Here is a 24,948-nt window from a genome sequence, read left to right as displayed (position 1 = left end):
TCCAAAGCCTTCCTGGCCCCCGGGGCTGAGCCTACTGCCTGTCCTCTGTCCTCTAAAGGCCCTCCCTAGGGCTCCCTTGCCATCAGATGGTGTCCCCAACAGGAAGTGCTGGCTGTGCGCTGAACAAGCCCCGCTGGGGGCCCAGGACCCCACCGCCTCTGCTGTGCTGTCGCTCCCGCTGGGCTCATGGTTCGGTTCTGTTCCCAGGTGAGGAAGTAGGTGGTAAGTGTGAGAAGGGGCTCTGCCCTTGGGTTTGTGCCCTCGGATCCGTTGGGCTCACTTCACAGCCTCCCTGCCTCATCTGTAAGGGTCAGTCACACCTCCCCCTTGGGGTGGTTGCAAGAGTAGAGGCGTGGGAAGGCCTCAGCTGCCCCACAGCCCTTCTTCCTTTTCCTCCTCCTGCTTCTGGTAATTAGGACAGTGGCTGTCATTAGTCACCGGCCCTGCCTGGCTCAGCCTGACCCACCCCAGGACTGTGAGCCCCAGCCGAGGCCCAGGATGTGGGGTCTGTGGCCGAAGACCAACCGACCAAGGGGCAGGGGGCAGTGTGGGGGAGGGGCCGCTGGGGGCTCATCCCTGCGGGGCCAGGACCAGCCCAGGAGAGCCTACCCAGAGCTCTCGCAGAAGGTCCGGACTTTTCTAGGCCCTCCAAGGAATCACCTTTATGGCTCAGCTGTGAGGCTACTATTTGCGCCCAAAACCTACCTCAATTTCCACCTTAATAAACCACCCTGAGGTGGCTGGGTGCCGGGCACTCTAGCCCTGAGGGCGTCTGAGGGGGCAGAGGCCTGGCTGCTGGTTTCCCGTAAGTCCCCCCAATGGCTGTGTGTGGCAGGTGGGTCAGACCAGCAGGCTCCCAGCAGCCCCCAGATAGCAGAGCTCGCCTCCCTGCTCCCTGCTCCCACCAGGAAGCCTGCATCTCTCGGGCACGGGGGTCCCCCCATCTCTTGTTTGGGTGTCCTTCATTCTCTCATCTGTCCTCCTCACCTTGTGACATGTTCCCGTGGTAGCCTCTGCCTCAGGGGAGAGAGGAGCCGGGAAGGTACAGCTTTCACTCATTCCATCTCCGCCAGCCCTGTGGGAGCTGGGAAACAGGAGAAAGTGGGGCTCTGTGTCCCCCCAGACCTTGTCTGTGTCCAAGCACACCTCAGAGACGCTGCGGCCTCCATTCCAGACCACAGCCACGAGGCAAATGTCCCAGTAAAGCGAGTCAGTGACTGTTTCCATTTCCCAGTGTGCACAAAACCTGTGTTTATACTATACTGTAGTCTGTTAGGTGTGAAAAAGCATTATGTCTAAAATAAATAATGAGCATCCCTTCATTTAAAAATACTCTATTGCTAAAAATGCTAATCGTCACCTGAGCTTACTGTGAGTGGCCACCGCTATTGGAGAGATCACCGTAACAAATAGAATCATAATGCAGTCATTTGAAATATGGAAGAATTACCAAAATGTGACACAGAAACGTGAAGTCAGCAAATGCTCTTGGGCAATGCCACTGATAGACTAACTTGATGCATGGTTGCGACAAACCTTGAATTTGTAAAAAATGTATTATCCGCGGGGCGCCTGGGTGGCTCAGTCAGTTAGGCCTCTGACTTTGGCTCAGGTCACGATCCCGGGGTCCTGGGATCGAGCCCTGTGTGGGGCTTCCTGCTCAGTGGGGAGCCTGCCTCTCCCTCTCCCTCTGCCCCCCCACCTCCACTTGTGCCCCCCCATCTCTCTGTGAATAAATAAATAAAATCTTCAGAAAAAAACGCGTCGTCCACGAGGTATGAGAGAGCAGAAGCCTGGTAAAACTGAGGTGTTCCTGTACACATGTCCCAGCTAGAGGCTCGGCGGTTGGCACAGGTGCATGGGTTGGGGTTCGGGGAGGCTTCTGGCCAGGTCAAGTCCTGCTGAGGCTAGTAGCTAGATGTCAGGAGCAGGGACAGGGGCCCAAGGGGCAGTCAAGGAGTGTTTCTTCCCAGCCTAGGGCCCCAATGCCCACAGCAGAGACCCACTAACCCCTGCTCCTACCCCCACTGCTACCACCAAAAGAGATGAGGAACTCTGGGAGTCCAGTGGTATTTCTCGCAACTCAGTATCCTTGGCCGTGGATGTCCTAGGTCAGGTGACAGCAAATGGGAGGACCCCTTCTTTTTACTCCCAGGCACTGGAGGAGAAGCACCTGTGTGTGAGGCCGTGCGTTCCAGGCGCACCCCCCGCCCCCAGCAACCCTGCGTTCATTTACTTAATGGGTAGTTATTGATCACACACTCTGCGCCAGGAAGCGTCTAGGTTCTGGGCTTCCTTCCGATAGAGAACAAACCAGAATAAAGCCTGGCCCGGGGGAACTTGCCTTCTAGTTCTGGGGGGAGAGAGACAATGAACTCAATAAAATACGGAGGGAAGAATCAAATAGGACAGGAGAATAAAGAATGTGTGGTGGGGTTTTGGCTTTGATAGAAGGCTAGGGAAGGCCTCGCTGGGGAGTATGTTGAGGAAAGACCCGAAGGAGAGGAGGAAGCTGTTTTATATCTGAGGAACAGCCAGTGCAAAGGGCTTGTGGCAGAAGACTCCCAGGTCGTTAAGGAGCAGCAAGAGGATTGGTGTCACTGCTGGGAGATGAACAGGTGCGGGGATGGATGGACCAGGCCTTGGGATGGGAGTGGGCGGAGGTCATACACGGGGGCAGGACACCGGCAGCGCTAAACCCGACGAGGAACACGGGGAATAACGCGCCATCTCAGCGCCGCCAAAATCAAACCATGCAGGGGACCTCCCTGGTCCTTTCCATAGTGACCCCCTCCTCAAAAATTTTATAACTATTGCTCACAGAGATCTGTGTGGCCATGGCTCTGCTGGCAGATGTTCGGTGAACCGGGGCAGGAGACTTGGGTTCTGCGTAACACTGGGCTGACCTCTCCTCTGGGTAGTGGCCTTGTGGCCCCTGCGGGAGTGTTGCTGGTCTGCGGGTCCCAGAGGCCAGAGGGTTGTCCCCTTGCCGCTCTGAAGTGGCCTGCAAAGTAGAAACGGCTCCAGTTTTGAGGCAGGGCGCCAGGAGAGGGGAAACCCTTCCTGTGTTGCAAGTTGAGGGTTATTTTTATAGTGACGGGGGATGACTTTGCAATATTGCTTCCTGTGGGCATCTCCTTCAAGCCTCAACCCAGGGGGCGGGTCCTACATGGCGGGCACGGTGGGCAGCCTGCAGTGTGGGCACCTGTGTGTGTGCACGCACAGACACGCACAGACACACGCGTGCGCACGCACCATGGGCACGCGTGAGTTGGCTTGGCGTTCTCATCCAGTGGGGAATCCACGGAGGGAGTGTTGTTTCGGCCCAAAACAGGACTGCCAGCCCCGGGCCAGGGAATCACTGCCTTGGGTGTCCCTGAGCGGAAGGATTCTGCATTGTGTTGGGGAGATGAAAGGCAGAGATAAAAGGAGGGGCGCTTGACCTGCCGATCAGCCTTGGCTCCATGCCGAAAGGGCGGGGCTCAGAGGGAGCCTCCACATGCAATGAATGAATGAATGAATGCAGGCGATGACCCCAAGGTCTTGCAGCTTGTTGGCTCCTGGGCCAGGACCCCCTGCCAGGTCCGCGTCCGCACAGGCCCTTGCTCTTAGTTCGGCCGACACCGATCCTTCTCGCTTCCCAAAGCCCTGATTTCCGAGTCAGCCCACATTTCACGTTTTCTGTCCTGTGGACCCCTTGACTCTTCTTGGACCTGTCAGACTCTGTGTGTGGGTTTGTGGCTGAACGTCCTCCCTGGGAACATACTTCACAAAGGTTTGCTCTGGTGGATGCGCCTGGGACCTCCCAGCGTCTCCCGGAGACGGGCTCCTTTTCTGAAGTTGAAGACTGTCTGGGTTGGGAAATTCAGAGCGCCAGGAAGGTGGGCCCCATGGGGCCAGGCCAAGTTCCCCACGCAAGGGCTGGGCCCGCAGAGGAGCTGGGGGTCGTCAGGCCCACCTTTTCTCCCTGTGTCCCGGACTTCCTTCTTCTCACCGAGTGCCAAGTACTGCAACTTTCCCATGTTTCTAGGCACCGTGCTAATCGGTTACAGGCTTCCTCCCAGCTGCGCTCTGGGTGAACGGAGCTCAGCTACGTCCTTGGGGAAGAGGGTCAGGAAAGGACGTGGGCCCCAGCCTGAAAGCTAGAGTCTGTCGGTTCCTCCTGGAACACCACTTTCCTTTGTCCCCCTTTATGCCACCAGCCTGGGCTCGGTGCCCGGCCGGCAGAGGCGCTCACTCGGCGTAGAGAAGAAGGAAGGGCATGCCTTGCTTTCCCAACTGCACCGCAAGCAGTCTGAGAGCCCCCGTCCTTCTGTGTGTCCCCAGCACACTGCGCGCTGGTTTTCACTAGGTATGTGCTCAGTTAACGAGTGCCGATCGACGTCGTCCATGCGCGAGTTTGCGCATCGGTCTCCGCTCTCCCTGCAGATCCGTGCCTTCCGGTGTTGTGATTTAAAGAATGAAAGTGGCAAAGGGCAGCTTTTTTGAGCCATCTGCACTCCTGATCAGAAACACGCTCCTAATGACAAAGTGAAGCCCGCGCCAGCTGTGGTCCCCGAGGGCAGCCCGCACGTCCCCGTTTGGGGGCCTGGCCTGGTGTTTTAGCCAGGCTGATGCCGTTTTTGTTGCGAATGACTTAGTGTTTTTATTTCTTCCCAAAGACATTAAACATGAATCAAATAGCATATGAGATGATTCACTGGAAGTTTCCTTCCAAGTTTAAAAAAAAAAAGAAAGAAAGAAAGAAAGAAATTTCCGGACTAGGGAGCTGCGCCATGAACAAGCTACCGACTGGCCCCTGGTGGCAGCCAGGCACTCCGGAAGCTCTGCTGTGGGCAGCACCTCATGCAGTGGACTTTCCTGGGGACAGAGCCACTTGTCGGCGCCCACAAACCCCCAGGGGGCTCTGTGCGTCTTGAAAACATCTTTGAAATCTGGTATCTGTAATGACATTTCTTTTCTTTCTTTCCTTTTTTTTTTTTTTGGAAATGACATTTCTTACAGTTTCTATCCTTGGTGTCTTAGGATGTGGCCAGACCTCATTCATCAGGAGCACGTGAATTCAGAGTTTGGAAGCGGTTCATTTGGGGCGTGTGTGTTGTGGATTGAGCTGTCACTCAAGCAGGAGCCTGGTGGAAATTTAGCTTTCCACCCGCGACGGGGAGAAGAGCTAAGCAAATGGGTCTGCCGGCCGGGATCCTGGGAAGGGACGCCTGGGTGGCTCAGTCAGCTAAGCTTTGGGTCAGGTCATGATCCCAGGGTCCTGGGTTCGAGCCCTGAGTTGGGGTCCCTGCTTGGGGGAAGAGCCTGCTTCTCCCTCTGCCCACCCCACGCCCTCACCCAACTTGTGCTCTTTCGCAAATAAATAAATAAAATCTTTAAAAAAAAAAAAAAGATCCAGGTGCCTGGGTGGCTCAGTGGGTTAAAGCCTCTGCCTTCTGCTTGGGTCATGATCCCAGAGTCCTGGGATCGAGCCCTGCGTCGGGCTCTCTGCTCAGCAGGGAGCTTGCTTCCCCCCCCTCCTCTGCCCGCCTCTCTGCCTACTTGTGATGTCTGTCTGTCAAATAAATAAATAAATAATCTTAAAAAAAAAAAAAGATCCCGGGGAGAGGGACATACATTCCAGCCAAGCAAGTGGGCTTGCTGGGTGCATGCCTCAGGGGCCACTAGTCTCAAGGCATAATTCACAGATGAGGAAAGCAGCCCTTTGAGGCACAGGACTTCCCCGGGCCCCCACTCTGTTCTGACGCTGGGAATGACAGCTGTGCTAATAGCCGCTCACTTCTTACCAGGAAAGCCTCCTCAGCTCCATCACAGAGCTGCTGGTCCAGCCCTCACCCTTTACCCTGAGAAAGAATTCAGAGGCACCTTTTTATTTTTTGAGTTGGACTTGACACATTTGAACCACACTTTGACTAATTAGTCTGAATTCCTTGGATCTGACGTATTTTTTCTTCTGTCCCCTAGTTGCCCTCCTCCTCACACCCTACATTTGTTAATCTATCCCTTTGTTCCAGACTGTCCTCTACTGTTCGGTGCTGTTCTATTGCTGGCCCAGTCATTGCTCATGAAGGCGTTACCTCAAGAGGTAACAGGCCCAGGGCTGTGGAGCCGGGACCGGTCTGGGCTGGTGGCCTTCTCCCAGTGCCCCCAGGGCAAAGTCCTGAAGCTAGCCCTGCCCACCCCTCTGCCACGTGCCCCAAGCCGGCATTTCTGCGGCCACACTGTGCTGTTTCACGCCATCACCACACCTCTGCGGACACTGGGGACTCCTCCTTGAAGGCCACTTTTCAACCCTTCTCTGCTGGGAGAATGTTTTCCCAGACAGCAGCTCCGGTGGCCTGTCCCCGTCCGCCCCAGCAGAGGCCCCGGCGTGTTCTTCGTTATGTCGGGCCCGCAGTGGCTGCCTTTTTCCAGCCTGGGGTCCTGGTGCCTAAGGAGTCTGTACAGGTTCAGTGAGGGGCAGGATAGCAGATAGCCGCGGAATGAATGAGCGAAGGGTCAGCGTGTCCCGTACTGTTTTCTATAAGATGAGAGCACTCCCAGGGTGAAATCCTGGCTGTTCCAGGTACTGTTGAGTCGGAAAGGTCTTCGTCCTGGGAGCACCTCGTGCCCCTGCCCAGCCAGGCCTGGGATCTCTTCTGCTGGCTCTGGGAAGCAGGCGGAGGCATTGGGACAGTCAGCGGCATGTGTATGCGTGATGTATGTAAGCCGTGTGTGTGGTGTGTGCATAGTGTATGTGCCACGTGCTGTGGTAGGGTTTGGGGGTGTGGGGGTGCGTGTGTGTGTGTGTGTGTGCGTGTGCACCCTGTCCTGCACACATCTGAGCAGCCCAGCCTCCTCAGAATGCTGGAGGTCGCTCTGGGCAAATTCTAGACCTTTCCTTCAGTCTCTGCAAAGCTCCCTGTCCTTCTGGGCATTTGTCCTGTGCAGAAACCAGCTCCTACGTGGACCAGAACTGGGTAGAAGCCACAGACTCCCCAGGAGACATCTTGCCCTTAGAGCAGAGCCCATCCGCTCCCTGAGGGGTTCCCCCTCCTTCTCCCTCCCCTGGGGGCCGGTCACAGTGTCCGTGGCCGGCGGGAGCGGAGCGGGGCTCACGGAGCCTCAGGTGGCTTTGCCGGACTCGCAACCCGGGCAGCGCGAGCTTGCTGGAGGCTCTGCTCTGCCCCCGGAGGACTGTCCTTTTCTTCTCTCCTTTTTTCTCATTTTCTCCTAAGAACAGAAGTTAGAATTTCAGGGACTCGGACCTGCACTGGTTGTATCTGGGCCGCTGGGATCCCAGGTTTTCATGCTCTGGGCTGGGCATGTGGGCGAGAGGTGAGTCCAAAAGCGCGGGCAGCCCGTGAGCCCTCGCCAGCCTCAGCCTCTAGCCTCAGCCCCAGCCTCAGCCTCCAGCCCCCAGCCTGGCTCTGCTCCATCCTGCAATTAAGCTCATTAAGCTCTTTTCCTGTATCCTAAAAGCTGTGATGTGACTTCCAGATACTTGAGGTTTTAAATTTGTTAGTCCTTTTATGCCTTCATCGCCCTCTACCCTCGCGGCGACACGGGTCACAGCGGCAGGCGAGGGCTGTTATTCCCGTTTACAGTTGAGGAAACTGAGGCCCAGAGAAGTTCTGAAACAGCCGAGACCATAAGGCGTGGCAGGGGAGCCGGGGAAGAGCATGGGCTGCCCATTTTCCACACACCCGCTGCCCCGTGTGGCCCCTTCCGTGCACAGCCACCACCGAGCGGGCATTCTGGTCCCACAACGGAGGAGTGAGCAGATGCTGGCCTGAGGCACCGAACCTGGGACCCACCACACCCCAGAGCCTGGCTCGGGGCAACCCCCACCTCCCAGGAGGTGCCCCACTGGCCAGGGTGTATAGGCACCGCCTGTGGGCTTCCCTCCCACGGGGGTTGGGAGGACGGGGGTCCGCATCCTCGAGCATCAGTGCAGAATCCGGGGCTCCCTCGGTCACATGCCATGCGGATCTGTCCCATGCAGGCAGGGCCGGTGCTGGAGTCATTCTGCGGCCGGACACGTGCAGCCTGCAGGCATTTGTGCCAACGTGTGCGGGCTGGCATGCCAGATCTCCACACCTGAGAAGCACAGCTGAGCCGGGTGGGCACCCCGCCCCCCAGCTCTGTGCCCCCAGGGCTGACTGAAGTGGGGTCAGAGGGGGCCGGAGGGGGGCAGGGGGAACCCTGGCTGAGGGCCACCTAGCTGGGGTGTGTTCACAGACGGAGAGAGGGGGTGGCACGGGTTTGGTGATTGGACCCTGGGGTCTGACATGCCCCAGGCAGGCCCTCTGCTCAGCTATGGCTATTCCCGTGCCAGTAAATGGAGCTTTCCTAATTACCAAGTCTGGATTACAGAATGTCTCTCTTGGAGCTTCAGATCTGGGCAAGAGAGTGCTTTAACGTCCTGATCTGTGATGTGCCTTCCTGGGTCCCCTGATACTGGGGAAGTCACAAAATGTTGGGGCGAGAGGGTCCTAGAAGAGACCCATTTACTCATTCTTCAGCTCCTCCATTCAGGCACTGTGCTAGGCCCTCGGAACCCACAACCCTTACTGCAGGTGGATTTACTGAGCACTGAGCCCTGTCCTGGGCAACGTGGGGATACAGAGGAACGAGAGGAGACAGTCAATAAAGGTGTCAGTGTGGTGCCAAGGAGTAGGGAACGCTAGGACAAGGGGGCGGGGTGAGGGACCAGAGCGTGAGGGCCGATGCTATTTGAGATGGGTTCCTTGGAGAAGGCACCCCCAAGAAGACTCCAGCAAAGACGTGAGCGTTGAGGGAAGGCACCTTGAGACCAGGTGGAGGGAGCAGCACACGCCAAAGGCCTTGTGGCTGGACAGGGCTTCGGCGTGAATGAGGTGTTCTCTTTCCACAGTAAGCTCATGGTCCAGTGAGGGAAAGACACAAGTAAACTGTGTTATAAAGGCTGAGGTCATGATAGAAATGGGTTAAAAATTGGTATTGGGATGCCAAAGAAAGAGGAATTGTTGGGGGCTGGGACGCACAGCCCCGAATAGGGAACGTGTGAGCTGGGCTTTGGAGGTTGAGTAGAAGTTCGCTGGACAGCTGAGGCGAGCAGTCACATGGACAAACCAGTGTTGTTGGAGGCACGAGATGTGTGGGGAAAGCCACCCCCAGTTTCCGCCGCGTTGGCAGCTTCTGCAGGGGAGAGAACGGCCTCTTGGGAGTTTCTCTCTCCTCTTCGCCACTTCCTTTCTCTGAGCTCATTCAGGGCATTCCAGCCTGCGCAGAGTGGAGAGGAAGGCTCCAGACAGGGAGGGGAGCTCTAGGTCTCAGCCAGATCCCTCCCTCCCTCCCTCCTGTCTTCTATTATTATTTTTTTTTATAGCTTTTGGGGAGTCATGAGGATTTAAGCTTCGGGGGATGGGTGCAGAAGTCCAGAGGGTTTTCAGCGGGATTTCTCAACCAAAGCCCACTGGCCTGGTAAGCTGGATGCAGCAGATTTCCAGGAAGCCCTCTGAAAACGGGCTCCTGGAGGTCAGAGGGCTAAGTTGGGACCTGGGTTGCTCTCTGTAACTGAGCTCCCAAGGGGTCTGCCACTGCCGGCCTCTGTCCCCCTGATCTCATTCAGGGGCTTCCTGAGAGAATACTTTCTACCGCTTCTGATCCTCAGCTGTAAAAGGACCTGGGCCATCACTGTAGCTGGGCTCTAGGAAGGTTCTCGAAAATGCTGTAACAGAACTTGTGACTGATTGGGAAATGGAAATGCCACGATCTTTCTTTCATGGGTACCTGCCCCAGCTGGGTGGCAGTTAGTAATGGGCCTGTCAGCAGGGTGGTCATGAGTTTCAAGAGTCCCTGTGTGGTGGCCCCAGATCTGCAGGGCCCCAAGGGTCTTCCCAGGGCTGAGCAGCCAGTAGGAATGGAACATCGGACACGTTCATGTGTCATTTTTCTAGTAGCCACATTAAGAAGGTAAAATGAAACAGAGGAGATGAAGGTTATCAACATGATTCATTTAACCCACAATATCACAGACGGTGTCACTTATCACTCCACATGTCATCAGGATAGCAAAATCATGATGAGCTAGTTTACATTATTTTTATGTGGGAAGGCCTCAAAGGCCAATGTGTGCCTTACTCTGTGGGCACATCTGTGAATTTATTTTTTATTTTTTTTTTAAAGATTTTATTTATTTACTTGACAGAGAGAAATCACAAGTAGATGGAGAGGCAGGCAGAGAGAGGGAAGCAGGCTCCCTGCTGAGCAGAGAGCCCGATGCGGGACTCGATCCCAGGACCCTGAGATCATGACCTGAGCTGAAGGCAGAGGCTTAACCCACTGAGCCACCCAGGCGCCCCCACATCTGTGAATTTAGACGGGCCACATTTTCCATGTTCAAGAGCCACATGAGGCTGGTGATTACTGTACTGGGAAAATCTAGGTTATAAACAGAGAAACTGAGGCACCAGAGTTGCAGAGGAGGCGGGAAGGGGGGATGGGCGGGGGAGGCGGGGTCTCCAGTCTGGAGGAGTCCGCCTGCCTGCACGCACCAGCACCAGGGTCCACCCAGCCGCGTTGCAGCCTGAGCTGCCCCAAGGGTGCTGTTCCTGCTGGGGGCAATCCGGCAATGGTCACAGACCCTTTGGGACAGGACTGGCCCCCTCCTCAGACCAGCTGCACTAGAAGCCAAGGCTGCCTGCAGCTTGCCTCTCACCCGCTTCCTTGGAGAAGAGAAGGGCCAATTCAGCATTTGTCCATTTGTTAATGAGTCACCAGAGCAAATTGCCCGTTTTCTGCGGGTCCCTTCAGCCCCGACTTTCCTGTTCGACCCCAGGCAAAACAAGCTCTCATCCCCAGAAGAGCCCGAGGGTTGCTTGAAGTTCAGATTCACCGCGGATCCCAGCCCTCCCCCTGCCCCCCAGCCTCATCCTGACTTTGGCCTTTCCTAAGGACTTGCTTCCTCCGAGTGCTTGTAAGTCTGCTTGGCCCAGGGAGCTCTGGAGATCTAACCTGATGAAAGCATTTTATTTTATTTTTGACAGAGAGATCACAAGTAGGCAGAGAGAGAGAGAGAGGGTAGGAAGCAGGCTCCCTGTGGAGCAGAGAGCCCGATGCGGGGCTTGATCCCAGGACCCTGGGATCATGACCTGAGCTGAAGGCAGAGGCTTTAACCCCCTGAGCCACCCAGGCGTCCGAAAGCATTTTAAAGCGATGGCTGCAGTGTCGACCCACGCCGTCAGCCAGTGTGATTAATGCACACGCTCGGTACTAGGTTCCCTGGAGCCTCACCAAGCATTTAGAAGAACTACGCCATTAAAAAGGCTTTAATTTGCAGGCGATACCTACTTCGGGTTAAATATTTTCACAGGGCTCCCTAGCTACATGTTTGCGCTTTTTTTTTTTTTCTCTCGGAACAATTTAGCACATTAAGAACGATAGATGGAGTAAGCGAGAGCCAGAGAGACGGACGGATGTAAGTGCTACATTAACCGTCTCTTCATTCTTCCGTTACTGGGAATGAAAATGCGATCTTTGATGCATTCTGAAGGCTGTTGGCTGTCTGATCCGAGCCCTGCTTGATCACGAAGCTTTTCAAGCGGAGTGAGACGGTGGCTCTGATCCCGAATTGATCACCCTTCCTGGCACACCCATTCTTCACCCCATCCGTCAGCGGAGATGAGAGATTTTCTGGTCTACAGATGAAGGATGGTGTATGCCTGAGCACCAGGGCTGTGGGGCCATTTCTGCTGAGAAAGGGGGTGGTTGCTTTGTCTCTGCAAGAAAGGCTGGCTTGTTTGCCTCCTTCTTCCCAGCCAGCCAGTCATCAATAACGGTTCCTTGGCGTGATTAGTAAAAGAGGGGTCAGTGTTCATGCAGCGTCCCCCCGTCCTGGGTCCCTGGGAGGCTGCGTGCTCTGGGCTGAGCGCCTCCAGGACAGAGCTAAAATGAGGCTCTCGGGGTTAACTGTTGCGTCTGAGTCTTCAGGAAGCACATGGGAGCTGGCCCAGTGAGGGGCGTGAGGGACTCCATTTCACCTTCATGGGCGCCACTTCATGGTGGGGGAACTATCCGCCGGGAGCGCCGTGGTGGCCTCCATCACTGCCTGCGGGCCCCGGGCAAGGAAGGGACCCCAGGGAAGGTCACAGATGAGTTCGTGCTTCATGGAAACCTCACTTGTGTCTAAGATGGAGATAACATTGCCCCCTCCCAGCCTGGCCAAGGTGGCCCCCGCCTTCCCAGCGCTTGGACTTTGCCTAGAGGTAGCCTATGGGCGTCGACCTCCAGTGGCTTTTTGGTTTGGTTTTATTTGTTGTAGTAGGCTCCATGCCCAGCGTGGAGCCCAGTGTGGGGCTTGAACTCACAGCCCTGAGATCAAGACCTGAGCAGAAATCACATGTTGGTCATGTGACCAAGGAGCTACCTAGGCTCCCTGACCTCCAGGGGCTTTTAAAGTCCTCCTTATAGGGGCACCTGGGTGGCTCAGTGGGTTAAGCCTCTGCCTTCGGCTCAGGTCATGATCCCAGGGTCCTGGGATCGAGCCCCGAATGGGGCTCTCTGCTCAGCGGGAAGCCTGCTTCCTCCTCTCTCTCTGCCTGCCTCTCTGCCTACTTGTGATCTCTGTCCAATAAATAAATAAAATCTTTAAAAAAAAAAAAGACCTCCTTATAGTTGGGGTCCATTATCAAAGGAGCAAGACTGATACAAAGCGAAGTTAACAAGCAAAGCTTTATTTGTGCCAAGCATCAAGAATCGACTGACTGGTCAGGGCCGCCCGTAAAGAGAGCGACCCCTCCCAATCTCACAGGCTACCTTTTGCTGGGTAAAACCGCAACCCATATCTTGTTATTTTAACCTACCGGGTTTGTGTGTCTTTTCACTCTGGTCATAATTGGCGCCCAAGTTTGGCGGCCAAAAGGCGGGGTTTACATTCTTTGGTGGTTAGGGAGGTTGCATATGTGCTTTTTACTGATTAGATGTTTTCATCTGGCCTGACTTGTCCTTGTATTCTGGGTTCTGTTATCAGGGACTAGCCAACTATGCTTTACTGGTTTCCTGGACTTGCTTTTAAGTAATTTTTTCTCGGGGGAAGGGTTAATTTAAGTTTACCGCACAAACAACAAAATGGCTGTTTAACCAAGATGGAGTCGCTCTGGCTAAGTAGAGCCTTACACTTATCTTTTGGTTTTGATTACGCATGCTGTCTTCCTAGGCAGACTGCCTAGCCCCCCGTCCCTCTGGGAATGTAATCCTTTGTCCCAGGAGCACCACCCACCCCACCCTGACCCCGTCCATAGGCACCTGTGTGGTAACTGCCTGAGCACATCGAGAACAAGAAGGTGCATCCCTGGCCATTCTGAGGGCCTGATGGGCTCCAGGAGACTGCACCCCCTGTGTGCCCAGCCTGGCGCCAGGCCCCGAAAACATGCTGATGGCCCCCACTTCTGGGCTTGAGTTTTAGGGGTACAGAGCACCGGCAAGCGGGCAAGCATCCCCACAATTAAATGACTCAGGACCCAGTGCAGGGTGAGGTGGGGCACACCAACATGTAGACCTCACATTTCCAGAATCTTCCAGGGAATGCTGTATTCCCTTCCTCGACTCCTTCGCCTTCCTTGGGAGGGGTCACCGCTTGTGGTGAGAGACTCCCCCACCTGGACCTCCAGACCCAGGGATCTTAGACTGTCAGACCAGGAAGAAACCCTAGTTTGGGAAGGAGGCCCTCTCCCCGCATGCAGCCTCCCAGGAACACCCTCCACCCCCCATTTGGAAGCACTGTGAGAGGGGGGCTGGGGGGGACTCGCAGTCTTGTGGGTCAGTTCGGGGACATGCGTGGGAGGGAGCTGGCAAGGCGTGAGGCCACCCCCCCGGGCGCACCGCTGAGCTCTCTCTGCCTGTGACCTTCCAGCTTTGGATTGACGGTACTGGTCCCTCTCCCTAATCTGGTACCTTCCTCTCCGTAAACACGTGTTGTCTCAGGCAGAGTAAGTGTTGGGGGTTTGGCGTTTCTGTCGGATCTAAAAGAACAAAAATCACACACACATCCTGAGGCAGACCGACAGCATCATTCTGAGTGTGGATTTGGTCTTCAGGAGGTGAGTGGACTCTGAAGGGACTGATCCTGAGCCCGCGGAGCCTAGAACTTGACCGAAGGCCGCTTGTTTCCATGGTGAAAGAGACAGGATGCTAATCAGGGTAAAGGATGAGCCATTAACGATCCAACGCGGCCCGGTGAAGGTGCTGTCCGTGGCCACGTGTCCCTCGCGTGGACCCTCCCGTGGACCCTCCCGTGGCCACCTGGCCCTCCCGTGGCTGCCCGCTGCAGGGTGCGGGGCGGGGGCCGGACAGCCCGGGCTGAGTGTTGGCTTTGCCTCTGGAGCCTGCTGGCAGGGTGGGAGGGAGGCCATGGGAGCCTCCCGGTGCCTGGCCCCACAGACACTAATGGCATCTGCTGACTCAGTCCATGGCCAGGGGCAGCTGAGCTAGCATCCCGGGGCTGTCCGGGGCTGTCATAACCAAGTAACACAGACCGGGCAGCTTTAGAAACATTATTTTTTTTTTTTTAAAGAATTTATTTATTTATTTGACAGAGAGAGATCATAAGCAGCCAGAGAGAGAAAGAGAGGAGGAAGCAGGCTCCCAGAGAGCCTGATGCGGGACTCGATCCCAGAACCCTGGGATCATGACCTGAGCCGAAGGCAGAGGCTTAACCCACTGAGCCACCCAGGCGCCCTTAGAAACATTATTTTCTGACAGTCCTAGAGGCCAGAAGTCTGAGACCAAGGTGTCATGGGTTTGGTCCCTTCTGAGGCTTCTCCTGGCTTACAGACGGCTGTCTTCTTGCTGTGACCTCGCATGGCCTTCTGTGTCTGTTTTCTTTTTAAAGATACAATTTTATTTATTTGAGAGAGAGAGCATAAGAGAGAGCATGAGCAGAGAAAGAGACTCCCCGCTGAGCAGGGAGCCTGATGTGGGGCTCCATCCCACGACCCTGAGTGACCTGAGCTGAAGGCAGACACGTAACCAACTGAGCCACCCAGACGCCCTTCCTTCTGTGTCTCCTAAGGGCCCCAGTCACATTAGGTCAGGACCCACCCCTATGACTTCATTTGACCTTAATTACCTCTTAAAGACCCCATTTCCAAATGTATTCGCATTCCAAGGTGAATTTGGGGGTTCCGTCCAGAACGGCGGCCGGCCCACCCTGCTCACGCTGGTCCTCTCCTGCTGCGCCCCGCGTGGTATGATGCGCCCCCTTTGGGGACACGGGGACACACGCTGCTGTTGGCGGGAACAGCGCCGGGTCTGGCACACGGAGTGAAGAACAGGGACGAGCAGGTGTGGAAGGAACCATCCGAGGCCCAGGCCCACCGTGTGCGGGGCTCTGTGGCCGCGGAAGCTACAGATGGGAGGCCCCATGGGGAGACCCCGGACAACTGTTGGGGTGCCCACTCGGGTCGCTGGCTGAGACATGCCACAACTGGAGGAGAGCATGCCGTACCGGGGCTTCGAAAGCAGCTGAACTGATGGAAGGGTTGGAAGTGGACCCGTTTCGGGCCCACGTGCCTCTGACGTGGAAGTGCTCAAAGCCCTCGGGGTGTCGCAGGTGGCGTCTGGGAGCCCCGGGGTGGGGGGAGTGCTGCTCAGTGCTCCGAGGACACAGAGAGGCGAGGCTGCCAGCAGGAAGCCACGCGGCGCGTCACCCTGTGGGGGGGGGGGGCTCTCAGGCCACCCGCCGGGCCAGCTGGGCTCCAAGTTTTGCCGTCCCAAATTTGCCATGCAGAAGTCCCAAGTGACAGGAGGAGGCCAGGAGGCTGTTTAAACAGAACGGACAAAGCAGGGGTGCGGCTGGCAGGTTAATAAAGGGACCCTCACAGGAGCAGAGAAAGCACATGGGAGCTGGGCCGGAGAAGGGTGCCCTGGGGACAGAGAGAGCAGAGGGTGTCCGTAGCCCTGAGCTCTGAGGGCTCTCCCTGCGGCCTGGCCTGCCCGCTCAGTGGCTTCTGTGGGGTCACCTTTGGGGGGGTCCCCACGCTGCACCAGGCGTCTCCCGGACTCCGAGCTCCCCTCCGTGTGTGTAGACATGTGTGCTCGAGAACATGCCCCCAGGAGGCTGGCGTGGGCAGGGGGTGCCTCAGCGAGGGGACCAGCCTCGGGGCAGGTCTCAGGGTCACGCCCAAGGCTAGGCGGGAGAGCCTGTGGGTGGACAGATGGACAGGCAGAGAAGGATGGGCACCTGGCCTAAGGCCCTGACAACACCCACGTGGCTTCTCCCTGTGCCCTCAGCTCCGGTCCTTGGGTTTGGCAGGCAAGGCCATCCCAGTTCCCTGCCATCAGGCCGCCAAGGGGACACCCGGAAGGGCCGGGGAGCTGGTCCAGTGGGGCCCCAAGAGCATGACAGAAAATGCAGAATCCAGAGGCAGCCGCAGCCCCCAAACCTGGCCTGAAGGTTTCCCAGTGGACCGAGATCCGACCTGCTTCTTGGTTGGTTTTCCTTCTCCCGTCAGACATCTTGATTTCCACATTCACCTTTATTTTTCACGTAGGAATCACAGTGGTCATTACAAAAAAAAAAAAAAAATCTTATTAATTAACTGAGTTTCCAAAGGGACCAGAAGCAGAATCAGCGACCTGTGAACACCAGGTCTTTTGGGGGCCTTCCAGATGGTGCCGCTGCACGTCCTCGGGTGGGTCAGAGAGCTGGCTGGTGAAGGCATGGGGTTCCCTGACCTTGAGACCTTGACTTCCTGTGACCTCTCAGCTCCTGTGGAACGAAGGTCATGTGTGCCCTCGTCCTAGGACATGCTGCACTTGGTGAGGTGACCTCGCAGGTTCTGCGTGGACTGGAGTGAAGCAAGGACAGCTCCCCCAGGGTGGGTCCTGCCCTGACAACTGGCTTCCTCAAACATTGGCTCGCTTCTGCTTTTTTAGATCAGCCTATATATAGGTCAGGGCAGAAAGCAGAGATTGTAAACCCTGACGTTGTACAAATGGTGGTTCTCAGAACAGAAGCTGATGAAGAAAAGCGGAGATCAGTAACTGGTCTTACAGAGAGAACCAAGAGGGAAGTTTCTTAATGAAGAAATAGAGGTCGGGCTACTTTTATTTTTATTTGTTTATTTTTAGAGATGCTATTTATTTATTTGAGAGAGCGTGAGTGTGCCCATGAGCAGGGGGAACAACAGCAGGAGGGGGAAGCAGCTCCCCACGGAGCAGGGAGCAGGGCAGGACTGATCCCAGGACCCCGAGATCATGACCCGAGCCGAAGGCAGAGGCTTAACCGACAGAGCCCCGCAGGTGCTCCTTGTATGAAGATACATGCACAGAGGTCAGCATTTTAAAATTGCAAAAGGATTTACAATAAAAACTCCCCATTCCAACCTTGTCCATCAGCCGTCTCTCTCTCTAGGCAATGCCACATCCTAACGGGTCCTTGCAGACACGGAAACACGCATGTGTACATGGTTTTCTTTTTCACAAAGGGCAGCAAACTCTGTGCTGCTGCGCACTTTCTCTTTTCACTTAAAAACACGTCTTGGTTACCGCTTCTCAGTACGCGGTGATGGACGCCTGGGTTGTTACAGAAATCGGGGCAGCAAGCCCAGCACAGGTACGCTGTTTGCCTGGCTGGAGTATCTGTAGCTACTCCTCCGAATGGAAGGGCTGGGCATTTGCAGCTTTGGAAAGACATGGCCAGGCTGCCCTCCATAGAAGTTAGGAAAGGAACTTGAACTATGTAATTTAAAGTCATAAAGGGGCACCTGGGTGGCTCGGTCAGTCAAGCGTCTGGCTCTCGCTCTCAGCTCAGGTCACGATCTCAGGATCGCAAGATGGAGCCCTGTGTCAGGGATCGGTGGCCGGGGGGGTCTACCTGAGATCCTCTCTCCTTCTGCCCCTCCCCCCTCCCGATTGCACCTGCTTGCTTTCTCCCCCAAATGAATAAATAAAATCTTTTTTAAAAGATAAAGCTGTATAGATAAGTAAAAACAGGGATATGTATCATAAAGCTAATAAAACCCAGGAGGGAGCCAGGAGGACATTCCAGGGAGAAGACATGAGCTCCGGCTGTCCTCTTACTGGATGGGGGTGCGGTGCACACTGTTTAGGGTTCGTAAATACAGAAGCAGTTCCAAGCGGGCGTCTCTGGGATGGGGGCGGGAGACATTTCAATTTGATGGTCTCCTCTTCTGTATGTTTGAAAAATGATGGCTGTTCCCTATTACCGTCAGAGCCGGACCATGAAATGAGCTGAGGAGGTGACAGTGGGTCAGCGTGAGGCCGCCGTGTCACTGCGAATCCGTCCTCCCTCCCGGCCGGCCGCGTGGGGAGCTGCACGGGAGGCACGTCCCGCGCTCCCGCGGTGCCCGATTTGTTACTGGTCCTGCTCGGGAAACATCGTGGGCTGCTCCGCCCTAATTCTAGAGCCACCCTGCCCTGCCCCCCACCCCAGGGAGCTTCTCAGAGACAAACAGAGAGGGGACACCTTCAGAGTTTCTGGACTCCTGTTCCAAAAGCAGGACGTGGTGCCGAAGAGGAGAGAGCTGGCCAGATCCCAGGGTCACGGGTGCGCTCGGCCGGCAGCGGGAGCACCTCATTCCACTGATTTAGGGTACATCCTGCCCCTCCCCTCCATTAACACATTCCAGGAGACAGGATGTGCCCACGAGTGGTCCCCCTCCCCGCAGGGCGTTCGTGCACAGTGGGGGCCTCTCCACGCAGCAACCCCTCCCCGGGGACCCGCTCCTGCTGACACACCCCCCCCCCCCCCCCCCGTCTTGCAGGGGTGACCAGCCGCCGCCATGGGCAAGCAGAACAGCAAGCTGCGGCCCGAGGTGCTGCAGGACCTGCGCGAGAACACGGAGTTCACCGACCACGAGCTGCAGGAGTGGTACAAGGGCTTCCTGAAGGACTGCCCCACCGGCCACCTGACCGTGGACGAGTTCAAGAAGATCTACGCCAACTTCTTCCCGTACGGCGACGCCTCCAAGTTCGCCGAGCACGTCTTCCGCACCTTCGACACCAACGGGGACGGCACCATCGACTTCCGGGAGTTCATCATCGCGCTGAGCGTCACGTCCCGGGGCAAGCTGGAGCAGAAGCTCAAGTGGGCCTTCAGCATGTACGACCTGGACGGTAACGGCTACATCAGCCGGAGCGAGATGCTGGAGATCGTGCAGGTAGGGCCCCGCCCCAGCATGGACTGCCACCTGCCCCCTGCCCCAGCCTGGACTGCCTGTCACCTGGCCAGGGAGGTCCCTGCTGTAGTGATGATAAGACCCAATACTTCTGGAGCAGGCCTGGGCTAAGGGCAGGGTGGGGGGTCCTTCTCCACATTTCATGAAGCCCGAAGCTCAGAGAGGGCATGTCCTAAGAATTAGCAGAGCTGAAAATCCTAAAGGAGAGGTCCCTTGCTCCCTGCTAAGCCCTCCTTGAGTCTCCGTATTCGAGATGGCAACACGCAGTTTGCCACGTCCCCAGGAGCGTGCTGCGGTAAAGGAAAACTGGAATATTCGTGGTCCCAGAGTAACAGGCTCTAACCCAGAAGGAACATCTCTCCCTGTGAGGCCTTTTTCCCCCTTCATACCTTCATGCTTGTCAGTGGCAGGTGAGGCCATTTTCCAGAAAGAAATCCCATTCGGTTCCCTTCACCGGCTGCCTGGGTTTGTGGGAGGGGAGAGAGCCAGAAGCTGCTGCTCCCTGGGGTCCCTGGAGCCGGGGGGATTCGGTTCTAGAATTCCCGAGAAGAGGCCTTCTCTGCATGTAAGGAATTTTGTGGCCCAGGAGCTAAGTCTTGAGCAAAGAGCGTCAACCCCATGAGCTCCCGCGCCAGCCGCACATGGCCTGAGGAGCGACCACCCTGCTGCCCCGCGTAGCTGGTTCTCATGCAGAGTAAGTCAGCACAGGTGGGGCCTGTGCGGCTCAGTTGTCCCTTCTGGTCCTTCACCGTAAGAGGCGGTGGGAGTGAGAATTCTTTCTCCCTGGAATCCTAGCCTACCTGTCACCCCTTTTGCAAACGGGCATGCCCATCGCTGGCTGAGCAGACTGGCCTGGCCAAAACTTGAGACACACCAGTGGGATTGTGCAAACAGCGAGTACAGGGTAGGGATGGGTGCCACGCCTGCGCGAATGGGATCTGGCTGCTGGGTGCCCCCACCATGTTCCCAAACCCCGAGACCCTTCCCCGTGGCCTCTCAGCCTACCGGTGGGATACTGACCTCCTATACCCTTCTCAGCATGGACTGGAGTTTTTAGTACTTTGGAAGCCAACCAAGACCTTGGAGAGGCTTGGTGCTGCTTTTGGCTCTGCCCTTGGGCATGCTGCGTGGCCCAGTCCCATGAGGATGTCCTGTCCCAGGGAGGTGTGCGCCTGTGCGTTCTCCATCCTTCTGGAGAGACCTGTGCAGTCCTGCTGCCGGTCCTTTCTGGGGGTCATGATGTGGTTCTCTCTATGTGTGTCGGGGGCGAAATCTTGCTTGTTTTAAGCGGAGGTCTAACAGTCACAAAGTGAAACGCGCACAGCTGTGTGCTGGGGGACGGGGGTCGTGCACATATGCCCCTAAGACCACCACCCTTGGTGAGTTACAGACATTCGCAGTCCCCCAGAAGCGTCCCTCAGGTGTCGTCCCAAGCACTCTCCGACCTGCGACCCCAGACAGCCGCCAGGCTCCGGGCTGTCACTGTGCTGTGGTTTCTCCTGCTCTTGAACGTCACATAAATTGGTCTGGCTTCCTTTGCCTTGTGTGCTGTCTGTGATAGTCCCCGTGGAACATTCTGGAAATGTTCCTCTAGAAAGCTGAGGAAGTGTCCTGAAGGCTGCTTGCATCCCGACCTCTCCATGTCTTTCTGTGGCCTGGGAAGAAGTTCACACCTGCCCCCACCTGCCCAGGAATGTTCCAGAATCTCGGAGCACATGCTTCTACGTGTCTCTTTGCAGGCTATCTACAAAATGGTGTCCTCTGTGATGAAAATGCCCGAGGATGAGTCCACTCCGGAGAAACGAACGGACAAGATCTTCAGGCAGATGGACACCAACAACGATGGTAAGAAGTGGGCGTGTGTGCGTATGTGTGAGTGTGTGACTGTGTGTGTGTGTGCATGTGTGCGTGTGTGCAGGGCTACTGAGAGCAGAGGTATGTTTAGAGCACTTCCCTCTCCCTCAGCAGCTTCTCAGGCCTCCTTCAGCTCCTCCTGGCCTGAGGGAAGAGGCTGGATTCAGTCGGGGAGACCCGGGTCTATGTCCTGGCTGTGTCCTCTGTGCCCCCTGTCCCCGCTGAGCCCTAGTGTCGTTTTAAAGTGCTTTTAAAATAGGAGAGACTGTCAGCCCCATGGATGTGTCCCAGGGACAGGGAGGCAGGGGCACTGATGGCACCTGGGCCCTTCTTGGGTTTGGGGGAAGGGTGCAGATCAAGGTCCCTGAATGGTGGGACCCTTGCTGTCCTCCTGAGATGGCAGGCTCCCCAGCGGCCCCCAGGGGCTCTGTTGGGGGACCGTGGCAGTGGGGCTCTGCAGGATCCACGTAAGAGCAGGCAGCTACGACCCGGTAGGTCCAGGCCTCCTGCCGGCTTTGTCAAGTGCAGTCTCAGAGTCAGGTTGGATTTGCTTTTGAGCAATAAAGAAATGGGACATTTAGAGTAGAAAAGGAAACACCCCCTGGGTTGAGCTGGAGATGAAAAACAAGCTAATGCATTAGGAAATGCTCTGTAAGGTCTGCAGCGCTTCTGGCAAATGGGTTTAAGGACCGAGCTGGCCCAGGGACAGGCTTACTGTGTGAGCACAGCGGCAGAAGGTACACCGGACGCAGCAGACGGCGTGGCGACGGTTCCCTAGTCATGGTCACGAGTGAAACAAGACAGCCTTGTGCCTGGCATTGCCCTTGGGCAGATTTAAAGCCTGGCTTCACCCTCCAGGGTAGTAAGACGCAGGCTTCGGACTCCGATGGACCTGCACCGAGTCTTGGCTCTCCTGAGCCTTGGTTTCCTCCTCTGTGAAATGGGCATGATAAAGGCAGGCTCATGTGGTTGTGAGGATTCAGGGAGATGATACCCAGAGTGCTGTGAGCACAGAGCCCTGGGCATGGCACTCTCGACCCCTCTCCCCTGCCTGGCTTCCCAGCCTGAGCTCCTCCCGCCGCTCCTCCAGAAGACCAACTGGGCCCACACCTTCCCAGCTTGTTTGGGACCCCGAGTCTGTGCGCTGCGGTGCAGGGCACCTCTGTGAGCCCCGGTGTCCATCTGTCCCAGGCCTTGGTGCGGGAAGGGAGAGTTGCCGTTGGAGAGATGAAGGTGAAGTCAGGGGTGCTCAGGGGCACCCCTTCTTGAGGGGCTGCTAGAGTGGACAGGGCCCTGCACGTTGTCTTACCTTCCCTGCCATCCTCCCCAGGGGTCAGGGGGGGCCTGGCAGGTTGCCCCCAGCACAGCATTCTCTGTCCACACCCATCCCGGCCGTCAGTGTGAATGGAGACTGGCTGAGCGCCAGGAGCACGCCGACTGCTGCCAGACAGACCCAGACTGTGCTCAGGAACCCCCAGAGCCCCTCGGGTCCCCCATCAGCCCCCTCACCTGTCCTGCTGTCTACCAGGAGGAGGGGCTGTTCTCTCAGAAGCTTCTCACTCTGAGTGATCGGAGATGGGGGAGTGGTGGGTAATAGTCCCTACCAAGCACAGGAAAGCAGCAGAGCCCAGTAGCCGCTCTGTGCAGGCACAGGGTCCCGGAGAACATCTCCTCCATTGAGGGGGTGCTTCCCAGCCCATCCTTGAGCCTGGATGTTGTATTGTCTCCCCTGGGGCCAGCCTGCCTCTCTCCTGCTGGGGGCCAGGAGGAGGGGGTGTTCCTCTCGGGCAGTGGGCTTGCAGGAGGTCTCTGCCTGGAAGCTTCTGGATGCCTCTTCTGGCTCTCTGGCCCCAGCTCACTGAGCACATCTTCCAGACCAGGTCAGGGCTAAAGATCTTGAGACGTGGAAACATTGGTATCTTGCCTGTTGTGGCGTGGCACGGGCCACAGGCCTCTCGGTCCCTTTATTGCCGATCTGCGGGGTCACTGTCACTATGGCCTCACAGCTGCAGACTCCCCCAAGGCATAAGTCACTGGAACAGGGCCAGCTTCAGACCTAGGTCCTTCCGCTTTGCAGGGGGGAGTCCTGGGAGAGAGACCACCGAGAGGGGCCTGTGGGTGTCCCAACATTGGCTTCCCCCCAGAACTCACATCAGTTTTCAAATCCACTTCCTACTCCCGGTCCTAGCAGTAATGGGGTCGGTGGTGTGAGAGGGGCAGAGGATGCCCTAGGGCGTCACTGGCCGGACCCAGAGCAAGGCCAGCCCGCTCTAGGCCCCACCCCGGAGGGCGAGAGTCCCTCAGCAGAGAGCGATCCCGCCCGCAAGCCGCGAACCATGCCGCCACCAGGGGAGATCAGGCACTGGGCAGTGATGGGTGGGGGGGGCCCTGGCTGCCCGCCGACCCCCAGCCATGGTCCCCTCAGCTCCGAATCAGTTACGGGTGACTTTCTTTCCGGACGAGCCCCACCTTCCTTACGTAAAGCCTGGGGTGGCTTCCAAAAGGATTGACGTTGTCCCATAAGCCACAGCGCCTCCTTCCTTTTCATGTATAAATTATGCCCCTGGTGAAGTGCAAAGTTAGTGGAGTCCCACTTTGGCCCAGCTTCGGAAGGTGCGAGACTTAGACCAAAGGGGGTGTCCCCTGGTGTGGGAGCGTGGCGGGGACCTCCGGACGCATGACGAGCGCGGAGCCCTGGCTGACCCCCATTTCTCCTCTCTCCTGCGCCACAGGCAAACTCTCCCTGGAAGAATTCATTAAAGGTGCCAAGAGTGACCCCTCCATCGTCCGGTTGTTGCAGTGCGACCCCAGCAGTGCCAGTCAGTTCTGAGGGGCCGGGCGTCCGGACGGTGGCGGAGGAACCCAGGCTCGTCTCGCCGTCTAAGCTTTGCTTGCAGAAGTGGATGCCTCCTCCACCTTTCCTGCTCGCCGGGGCCCAGGCGACCTGCCCGGCCTGGTGGCTGGGCCTCCCTCCTCCACCTGGCCTCCTCCTGTCCCCCTGCCCGGCCCCCCGCCAGGGACGCCCCCCACCCCCCGGGGAGGTGTTGACACGCAGGGCTCACAGTTCTGGCTCCCGGGGCATCTCCCCGCCCCAGGGAGCCCGGAGAACACCGCCGAGGACACGGATGGGACTTCCTGAGATCGAGACCAGGCCAGCTGCTGTATGTGGTGATGGCAGGTGGCCGTGGGCAAGGTGGGGACGAGAGCAGAGGGAGAGTAGACGGGCGAGCCCTCCCCGTGCATGGCCCCGCCTCGCTCGTGCGTTTCCTCTGACCAAAGCTGCTTGCACGTACGGATACTGTGGCCTCCTTCCTTTTCGTGTATAAATTATGCCCCTGGTGAAGTGACGTGTGCCGTGTAGGTCCTGTATTTCACGCCTCCGTTGCCTGTGATGCGTGGTCCCCCCCGCCCCAGTGGCCCGTGATCCGCCCCCGAACCTGATTATTTTGTGGTATTTATGCGCTCTCTCGATCTGCCCGTTTCCAAGGAAATGCATGCGTGCCCAGTGCCGTGGCGACCGTCCGTCCAGGTAGTGAACGCAGGCATCTGTGTGAGGTCTGTCCTCCCTGTTGAGTGGTCTGGCATTTCCTGTATTAAAAATGATCAAATAAATGGAATTCTCGGAGTTTCGTGTTGGCCCCGGAGAGCCTCCGGGCTGCTCCAGACCCTGTGGTCAAGGCGGGTTCAACGGGCTGCTGTCGGTCGGCTCGGCCCGGGTCCTATCCCTGTGTCTGTTAAATCTTCGCAGCCTTTTCTTCAGTACCTGTCCCGTTTGTGCCAAGAAATGCTCATGGAAATAAAAGGTAACCATCCCTGGCAGGTCTGACTCTCGGGCCCCGTGAGGACAGAGCAGGGACCCGAGCCATTGGCACAGGCCTGGAGGGAGACCTGGTTTCTCAGCCAGGGGCTGGAGGGACACCTCTGGTCCCAG

At 56.9% G+C, this 24,948-nt stretch overlaps 1 protein-coding gene across 3 annotated transcripts in view; it reads left to right on the top strand.

The window, feature by feature from the left end:
* The window catches only part of HPCAL1 (hippocalcin like 1), a 110,159-nt gene extending 85,517 nt beyond the window's left edge, over window positions 1-24,642 (top strand). For all 3 annotated transcript variants that reach the window (XM_059132651.1, XM_059132650.1, XM_059132649.1), the window contains 3 exons: window positions 18,750-19,145; window positions 20,903-21,008; window positions 23,750-24,642. In XM_059132651.1, the coding sequence (XP_058988634.1) occupies window positions 18,768-19,145; window positions 20,903-21,008; window positions 23,750-23,847 (582 nt within the window). In that variant the 5' untranslated portion in view covers window positions 18,750-18,767 and the 3' untranslated portion in view covers window positions 23,848-24,642. The remainder of the gene's footprint in view (window positions 1-18,749; window positions 19,146-20,902; window positions 21,009-23,749) is intronic.
* The last annotated feature ends 306 nt before the right edge of the window (window positions 24,643-24,948 follow it).

The sequence above is a fragment of the Mustela lutreola genome, chromosome 9 (genome assembly GCF_030435805.1).
Source record: "Mustela lutreola isolate mMusLut2 chromosome 9, mMusLut2.pri, whole genome shotgun sequence".
Taxonomy (NCBI): Eukaryota; Metazoa; Chordata; class Mammalia; order Carnivora; family Mustelidae; genus Mustela; species Mustela lutreola.
This window is presented reverse-complemented; position numbering and strand designations above follow the sequence as displayed.